Below are 9,438 nucleotides of genomic sequence, written 5' to 3' on the forward strand. Positions count from 1 at the left end.
TTTTTGTAGGACAGAAAGAGGTTTTGTTGGTCATTTTTGTTTAAATATTAGATCCTTATGGGAGCCTTGTAGAGGTGAAGGTGGATTCCAGCAGAAGCTGGTCTGGCTTCCAATCTTTAATGTTAAACTTAAACTATCCTATGACCCCACCCTTACATTGACACGTTATCCCTACCATGGTGGATAAAGGTGGAAAGATTTCAAAAGATTTTTGACCCAACTCCCAACGTTAAAGTGCCTAGGATAGCACAAGGGTTAACGCTGGCAAAAAGTTTATCCATAATGCATCATTTTTGTGAGAATTGGCACAAAAAAGTTTGAAGACAATTTGATTTTTTTTTTGTTTTTTTTAGGGCACCGACCCCCCAAAAAAGTCCTGCAGTTGACATCCAGTAATTTCTCATGTTTATTTTAAACGTCTCTCTTAAGGCATTTATAAGACACTGCATACAAACACGGATGGTCGCTCTTCAGATAACGGCAGTTCAAGTTCAAACTGAAAACGATCTGGAGAGTCTACCACTTGCACAATAGTTACTCACCAGTTTCATTTAAATCCAATTTCTATATGAAGCCAACATGGCAATCCAAACATTCAAAGAAAACACAACCAAAAAACAAAAAGACATGCACGCCAGCTGACTAACACAAAAACAACCAAATAAATTCACATTGATCGGTAAATGTAAGTAAAAGGCCATTTAAAAAATCTCTAAGAGAAAAATAGTTTATATTTCTGTTGAGATTTCAGTATAGAATCACAATAAATACTTTTTTTTTACTATTTTCATCTAAACCAGGAACTCAGAGCTGAGTGTGCTTTTTCTTTGAGGGCATTTCGACATGCTTTCACGTGCATTTTCTGTGTTCAAAGCTTGTCTTTCACAACAACAAAAAAATCTTTTTCAAGTGGGTCTGGCAAAAATGACTTGGAGGATTACATAATGACTATTTGACCAAAGTCAAACACCTCCTATACTTTAAATATTACTTGAAGTATTCATTTACTGAAAGGCAAACTACTAGCAAAGCTGGAAGGCTGTAGCTACAAAAGCACAGTAGAAAATTGCTTTAAGCTGCACTGTATAGTCACTTTGTAAAAAAATACACTTTTGTATGTGATTAGTGTTAAATGAACCCATGAATCCAAAGGAAGTCAGGCAAAAACTACTTTAAATTACTGAGGGGAAAAAAAATAAAACGCCTGATCAGTGTTTGTTGTATAAAAACCTGCTTGTGTATTAAAATGGTGACTAGAACTACACAGTGCAGCCGTAACAGTTTAGGCGAATGTGTGCATCTATTCCAGGGATCGTTGGGTGTTAAGAGTGAGAACAAACAAGCATGAGGAGCTTACAGTGCTGCTGACACCAGGCAAAACAAGACGACATACAATCTATTAGCAGCCTCAAAAGATTTGACAGAACAGTAAAAGACTGACACGTTCAACATTATAACAAACAAGTTGCTGGTCAATTTATTGAGCTGAGTTTGAAGTTATGCAATCTCCAGTTTGTAGCACGGGTGCATTGTGGGACCCCCTTCCCTTGGCATGTACTGCATGCTGACTCCTTCCTTTCTATGAGGTTGAACGCCGCCTCCCTGCCTGTTCCTGGCGTCCTCCTCTTCGTTGTTGTCTGTCATCGGCACTTTGACCCAGCTGTCTGTGGCCAGGCCGTGCTTCTTCTGGTGTCTTTTGTAGTTGTCCCAGTGGCCGGTGGTGTAGCCGCACTCCTGACACTTGTAGGGTTTTTCCCCCGTGTGCCGCAGCATGTGTCTCTTCAGGTTCATGCTTTGGTTGCAGTTGTAGCTGCATAGTGTGCACTGGAAGGGCTTGGCGCCCGAGTGCACCCTCTGATGCCTCTTTAGGTTGGCCAGGTTCCCGCATGCGTAATCGCACAAATGGCACTTATACGGCTTCTCCCCCGTGTGCACCCGGTGGTGCCGCTTGAGGTTGTCGAAGTGCGCTGAGGCGTAGTCGCACTGTGGGCACTTGTATGGTTTTTCCCCGCTGTGGGTTTTCATGTGGCGTGCCAAATGGTTGGGGTAGTGTGTGAGGAAAGGGCAGGCGGAACACGTGTAGACCTTGTCGCTGCGCTCGCCAGGACTGTTGGGGGAGGACGAGGAGTCTTTTGTCAGCATGTCGAGGGTGCACTTGGCACAGATCTGCGCTGAGGAGCCGTCTTCATCTTCAAGGACGACGCCACACAGCCGGCAAGTGAAGGGAAAAAGTGAGGGTGGGATGGTGGCTTCATCTGCTACGCTCCCCCTGGTGGCACTGCTACTGCTGCTGTCGGTAAACTCCATCATGGGGGGAGGATGGGGGCCTGGTGCAGGTTTGGAGGCAGGGATGGGTGGTGGTGAGGCTCCCTTTAAGCCGTCAAAGGCTGACAAGTAATCACCGTTCTGGGCTCCTAAACCAAGGTTTGACGTTGGCTTGTCAATCTCTAAAAATAAATACAACATGACAGAGAGAGTTGGATCAAAATGGGGAATTGGGGGTTTATTTAGTCAAAAATTCATTTTAACCAGGTACTAGGTGTGTGCAGATGTTGGTGAGTTATTGAGTATGTGGCGGGGGTCAGATTTTCACTTAGACGCAGTAAGAAAGAAGACTTTTAAAACCAGTCTGGTCCTTGCGTTACAGGAAAGCTGCAGGACCGAATAAAATGACCTTACCTGAAGCAGAGGCTTCCCCGTTTGGTCTCTGCAGGTCTACAGGTTTTTTTGATCCAGTTTGGGGATTGTCCAGTCTCAGTGAGGTGTCCTGTCCCACCCCAGCAGAGGGGACGTGCATGCGCTGGTGCCTTTTGAGGTTGCCCAGCGAGCTGCAAGCGAAACTACAGCTGCTGCACTTGTAAGGTTTCTCCCCGGTGTGGATGCGCAGGTGTCTCTGCAGGTTGACCAGCTGTGCTGAGGCGTAGGTGCACAGAGGGCAGTTGAAGGGCTTCTCCCCGTTGTGCGTCTTCATGTGACGCTTCACATGGTTGGCATAACGCGAGGAGAAACCGCAGAGGTGGCACGAGTGCTGCTTACACAGTTTGTCTTCCCCCGAGGTGGATTGGTCTCCCTCCTCGTCTCCCAGTTCGCATTCAGGCTGTGAGCCTGCCCGGATTTGGGAACGGATCCCAATGTTTCCAAAAGGTAAACAGAATTCAATATTTTTGCTTTCCCTGGATGCTTTGCAGCACCTCAGACAGTAAGAACCGACAAGGTCCATGCCAGGTCCAAGAAGTTCGTCTCGCAACTGTCCACAGCCCCTGCAGGACAGATAAGGGGGGAAACTGGACTCCGACTGGCTTGCTCTGCTCTCGTCTTCTCTCCCGTTGTCACTTGTGCTGCGCGAGTTGTCTGTTTCACTCTCCATGCTGAGCTGACTGTAGGCAGAACTCTCATCACCCAGAGGAAACACGGAGAAGCCGATCTCTGCAGCTACTTCTGCAAGCAAAGGCAAACACTTCATTCTGCTGGAAAAGCTCCTAAAATGTAAACAGCCTCATTTGAATGAACACGTTTTTTTGTGCTTCATTTAGATCAACAAAGGAGTTTTTTTACCTACAAAAAAATTAAAAAATGACATGTGCACAGTGGAATGCAAAAGGTAAATATTGTGCAGAAACATTTCATTCAAACGGAAAACTAGGAACAGATGAGGACAAAACATCTCCAAGTTGTAAAAGCAACACCAGATACTCACTTCAGTACGTGTAAACCAGCTACAAGACTGTCAATCTATACGTTTATCCCAGAGGGCGGAAAGAAAAGGACTGTTTAAACTTGCAGCTGCCTCGCTTCGCCTGGCACCCCTGACTGCAGACTGAGACCACCACCTTTCTCAGAGTCTGAAGCACAGAGTGAGGAAGGTGAGGGCAGAGCCTGGCCTTTTATCCTGTCCCACAGCCACCCCATGGATGATTACTGATGATTATGAGGAGGACTATAATGGTGGGACTGCTGCTTCTGATGATGATGATCATGATGATGAGGGTAGAAGATGATGATGATGATGATGATGATGATGATGATGATGATGATGATGATGATGGTGGTAGCGGCAGTGATGAGGGGAAAAACGATAATGGCAGCAGGGTAGAAGCAAAGGCAGCTGATGATGATGATGATGATGATGATGATGATGATGAATAAATGCCCTCTCATAATGGCCTCCTTGATGGTAATAGTCCTATTTTTACGACCCTTATGTAATTCTAGTCCTTTTAGTACTCTTCCATTTTTCAGATCACTCCATTTGACAGTCATGCTTGAAATATGGGGACCCCTCCCCCTCTCAATCTGACATCGGCGCCGAACGCACACTTCATCAGCGATGAACACAACATGTTATTCGTATAAAAAAAAAACAACACACACAAGACAAACGGGAGAAATGTCTCAGTAGTCTAGAAACTGGATTGTTCCATTTCTTTTTGGGTATGATGTAATGTGAAAACAAAAATAAATCAATGTCATGCCTTTTTCAAAAGCTAATTAAAAACCTGCTCCAATCATATTTTGATCTATTGTAAAAGTGATCGAGTCGTCTTTTAATTATGATTGTTCCATTTTTTTAGCCACAAAAAAATAGTGTTTCGTTTTCTAGGACATAGTTTCTGCAGAGCGGCAGTAGTTCATTAGAAATTCACCTCTGAGTTGTGGGCGGGGCTGCTGCTTCCCCTCATCGTTGCTGAGAGCTCTTTGTTTACACACACTCCCACTAACTTCCAGCTCCTCACACCTCCAACCTTTACATCTGTCCTCCATCATCAGAAAAATGTCACATGGACATGTTAAAAAACACCGTTTTCATTGGAGTGTGTCACTGAAACTACGGCTGGATAGCTCCAATAATGCTCTCCATTTCTGTTGCAGGGGATGTAAACTAGCGGGAGAGTGCAAACAAAAGGAGATTAGGGCAGGCTTACTCCACACAACCAGTCCCACCCACAACTCAGAGATTAATTTCTAATGAACTCCTGCCGCTCTGCAGAAACTATGTCCTAGAAAACTGCACAGGTTCTTAAATTTTGGCTGAAACGGCATCATCATAAATAAAAGACCACTGGGAACGCTCAACAATGAATAAAAGGTGATTGGAGTGGAGCTTTAAAATCATCCTAAAATGTGGAAAAAGGTCAGTCTTAAGATAGACTACAAGTTTTTGATCAGAACATTTCCAGAAAGAAATGAAGGTTTTAATGAGTGTATGATTGTGGTTAAAAAGTCCAAAAGTAATCATTTAGGAGTTTAAAGGACAGAGCATCAGCATATTTCAGGTGACAGGACTTTTTAGCACATTCAAAAGCAGGCGACCTTTGCTTCAATAAATAATTCAAAGTCTTGCAAGTCAGTACTCAGCTCTTTCTGTTGTCATATGCCAGCTAAATAAAAATTAACCACACTGCAAACACATAGGGGTTGCAAAGTATGCAAGAAATAAGGTAAAACTGGGTTTGTCATTAAAGCTACACCACAGGAACTCCCTCCACCTAAAACTAACTTGGGATTTGAATCAGTTACAAGTTCAAACCTATAAAGCCCAAACAAATGTTCAAAAATGGGTGGAGTTAAAGAACTTGTTACAGTTTGTGCTTTAAAAAAAAATCTCTGCCTCACATCCTTCATTATTGCATCCCCGTTTCCTCTTGGTTAGACATTGGATTTTACAAACCTGAGAACTTTTCCAGGCCTAGAATCTTGTCATGATCAGGAGCATCAAACTCAAGGTCGTGTCCTAGAAAGAGGTCAGTGTCTAAGTGGAGGTTTCCTGGAGCTTCAATGGCTACACCATCCTCAGAATCCACTACAGTCACAAAAAATCAAACATTTAATTTAAAGAATATTAAGAGTAGTCTGCAAGTTACATGCCAACATGTAAATCTGCTTCAAAGTATATTGTTAAGCATGCTATGACAGATAAGAACATTTTTGTACAAAAACAACCTCCTCCAGGGTAGTGTTTTTTGTAATTTTTCAGTAAATTATACTTGATTAAATTAAGCTGTTTTGATATAATGAAAACTGGACTTTATTAAAACCTTTTCTAACGAAAACAAACTGATTTGACCTTTAATGATCAGGACACAAATGCTCGCTCAGGGACTTCCTGTTTTGAAGCCATTCTATATGGAGCTTAGTTTTTGCATTATGCCACCGTGTACTGGCAAATGCATTGATGTACATTAAAGACCCACTGTTTTTGGTACTTTTAACATGATTTTGTAGCGTTTTTCTAATAATGGAAGATATATATTTAAGAATTTAAGAAAAAATCTGCATTTCTGAGTATACCGATGTCATATTTTTACCAAAATTATTGCACTGAGAGAGAAAAACTCATGTGTTTGCAGTCGAGGCTATTTCTCCAATCTGCAGAAGAAAATAAATTCAGTGCCTTATATCAAGACACTGCCAAGTGGACAGCCTGTATCTTTAATGCTAATGTTAGGCTGGAGTGGTAAGCTAGCGGCTGTGCGTGGAAACAGAGCACTTAGCGACAGGGAGAGAAAGGGGGCGGGGTTGCTCCGCGCCAATCGTCGTGCCCACAACTTAGAGGCGAATTTCTCACGATCTACTGCCGGTCTGCAGAAAATATAGCCTTTAGATTTTGGCATAATCATAATTAAAACACTATTGGGAATACTTAGAAAATAGATAAAAATATAACTTTAAAGCAAAAATTTAACAAGAACCAATGCACCACATTCATATGTCATGTAGATTAATTTAAAAAAAAAATACTGTTTCATAATCAAACAAAAATATAGTCAAACTTGGTGGTAGTCAAGCTAGATTCAAACAGCCATTTATTGTTTATTTAATGTTCTCACATCTAGAAAAGTTTATATACTGCCTACCCAAAAAGCCACACTTGAAGTTTTTGTTAGATTTTTGTCAAAATTTGGTCACTTGGACTTAAATTTACATCGTTGAGTATTGGGAATGCATAAAATGCTTCTAGCAGATCCCAAAAACCTTCAACAGAGTCGGGGTTTGGACTCAGGTGACCTCATTTTTTAGGCATTTAATGATGGTGCAGCTGCACCAGACAAAGTGCAGCAAAACCTGAACCATGGCTTTTAAAGTAGCCCCAAGGCATTATGGGTGCATTCCATCATCCACATCTCTTCTTACACTGATGTGCTGATCTCTGGAACAGAATAAATCTGAACTCAGACAAAAAAACATTTCTTATTGCCCCAGAGTCCAAATTCAGGTTTCTTGCAAAGTGAAAATTTTTCACAGATTAGCCAAATTCAGAAGGGTTTTTAGGGTTGCACATCAGTTTAATTCTAATCTTTTCAAGTTTTTTTTTGTTACAGGTTCACCATCAGATCACACACTTTAAGGACTAATTTAGACTTTAAGGGTTGACTTAACTTTCTGCTATTTATTTATTTTTTGGATGACAATGCTTAAAAATTTTTGAAACCTAGAACGTTTGAATAATAATGTATTTCTAAACAACTTGAACAGCAGAAATATGTAACAAAAATAGATCATAACACACATCACAAGTTGTGTGTTACTACATGACATGAGAGGCCTTTTTAAAAAAAATCTGTTTTAACATAACTGAGTACATACATTTCACTGGCTGTGGATTCTGTTGTTTTTTTCTTGGCATCTTCCAGTTGACCTCTCCTCTGTACCTGGAGTCCTCTTGCAGACTTTCACAACCATCAGCTCATTCTCATCTGTCTGAGAAACAATCAACTATGAAAAAAATAGGGGGGGGGGGGATGACATTATCAGATTTAAAATAGATAATTGAAAAAGAGGAAATTTTTAATCTAATAAAACAAAAGCTGTGGTAATTTTATTTTTTGAATTGTCTGTTTTTAAACATCTTGTTTTTATGGCTTCTAATAGGTTTATATAAAACAGATAAACACTAAATGTGTCAAAAAAACATTAAACTGTCATGAGTCAGCAGCAAAAACCCGCCTAATGTGTAGACTAACTTCAGACTTTGTACATCCAAGTTACGGAGGAAGTGTTTTAGTGTTACACATTCTTTTGCACGTATTCACTAATTCAACACTTGCTTTTACTTTCTATCACTAAAGCAGATAAACTTTTGATGATAATGTAATTATTGTACTTAGAGTTAATCGTCATAAAGGTTTCATGAAAGGAAACGGAAAATAATCACAAACAAAAGAAATCCATTATAGAGAAAAAATAAATAAAGCTGCAACAACACTTAGCTTCATTATGAAATGCATGAAGTGAAATTTTAAATGGTACAGGATCCTTAACATTTAGTTGGTTGAACAATGCATCAACTTAAAAGCTTTGTGACTCACAGGCACAATGGTATAAAAGGACAAATGACTTACGATGTAATAGAGAAATTAGGCACTAGAATTTACTTTAGCCGGGCCAAAATCATAAAAATAAAATAAGATAACAAAGGTCAATAATTCAATATTAAATAAACGACAGAAGAACGTGTACAACTAAGCAGGCCACAATAAATAAACATGATAATAAACACCTTTTAATTTCATTAAGTAAAAAGGAGGCTGTGAAGGAGGCAGAAATTGTTCACTTAATAATATTTAGATTTACAAAATAAAGAAAGAAAAAAAACTTTTACATTTAGCTTTGCCGAGCTAGTACTTTCATCAAACTAATGTTTTTTATTTACCTACACAAAAACGCTTACAATACCTTACAGTTACTCAAATGACTTTGTTTAAATAATTTTTTACATTTAAGAATAGAATTAGCAGACATCTCAGTCACAAGTTTATGAATTCATAACCACAAAAAATAAACATTAAACCCCGTAAACAAAAGCAATTAGGCTGCTTTAGGCTGGCAAAATGGCTACACAGTCGCCCTGTAATTAACATAAAATGGGGCAAATAACCGGAATATTTTAATAAAGTCAGGCGTGTTGCTACTCTAAAGAATATAAATCTCTTTAGCACAAAAAATAAAGGTACGTGTCCCTACGACAGCTTTACAAAGACGCGTCTTCATGCAAGCTGTAACTGAAATCTCCTATTAATCAGGACTGAATTGAAGAACTCACCGCACATCTAATTAGCCAGGCTAATGTCAACTTCACAGGTTAGCTACTAAGCTAACTTACCTTTGAAACGTAAATGTACGTGACGATTGAAATGATTCCTGTAGCCCGTAAACACTACATTTGGTTAAAAAACATTTCCCTCAAACCCCGGACGTATAAAGATCCGCCATTTCTTCTGGAGCAGTGATGACAAAGAAAGGCAATTAATGGTATTTTTCATAACTTAATTGATTTTCTGATGTGACGTAGAGCATACAGCAACAACGTCCTTACTTCCGGTTTAAACGTTTCAGAATAAAAGAGGCACGTTTGTCCCTTTGACAGTTGTTGCTGTTTTGTCAAAATGGGGTTTAATCACAAATTACACTTCGTATGAGAACATATACACAATATGATGT

General features: G+C 40.0%; 1 protein-coding gene across 3 annotated transcripts; it reads right to left on the reverse strand.

Moving 5' to 3' along the window:
• Nucleotides 1-343: 343 nt before the first annotated feature.
• znf513 (zinc finger protein 513) lies at nucleotides 344-9,310 on the reverse strand. Of its 3 annotated transcripts, none has more exons than XM_011491779.3 (5): nucleotides 9,101-9,310; nucleotides 7,585-7,698; nucleotides 5,669-5,800; nucleotides 2,680-3,438; nucleotides 344-2,447 (listed from the first exon to the last, which is right to left on the reverse strand). In XM_011491779.3, the coding sequence occupies exons 2-5, from the start codon at nucleotides 7,622-7,624 to the stop codon at nucleotides 1,498-1,500; spliced, it is 1,881 nt and encodes a 626-aa protein (XP_011490081.1). In that variant the 5' UTR covers nucleotides 7,625-7,698; nucleotides 9,101-9,310; the 3' UTR covers nucleotides 344-1,497. The 3 variants fall into 3 exon arrangements, with proteins under 3 accessions (XP_011490081.1, XP_011490080.1, XP_020570129.1); XM_011491778.3 differs by having other exon boundaries at nucleotides 7,585-7,713; XM_020714470.2 differs by lacking the exon at nucleotides 9,101-9,310 and adding an exon at nucleotides 9,041-9,059 and having other exon boundaries at nucleotides 7,585-7,713.
• Nucleotides 9,311-9,438: the final 128 nt, after the last annotated feature.

The sequence above is a fragment of the Oryzias latipes genome, chromosome 24 (assembly GCF_002234675.1).
Source record: "Oryzias latipes chromosome 24, ASM223467v1".
NCBI lineage: Eukaryota > Metazoa > Chordata > Actinopteri > Beloniformes > Adrianichthyidae > Oryzias > Oryzias latipes.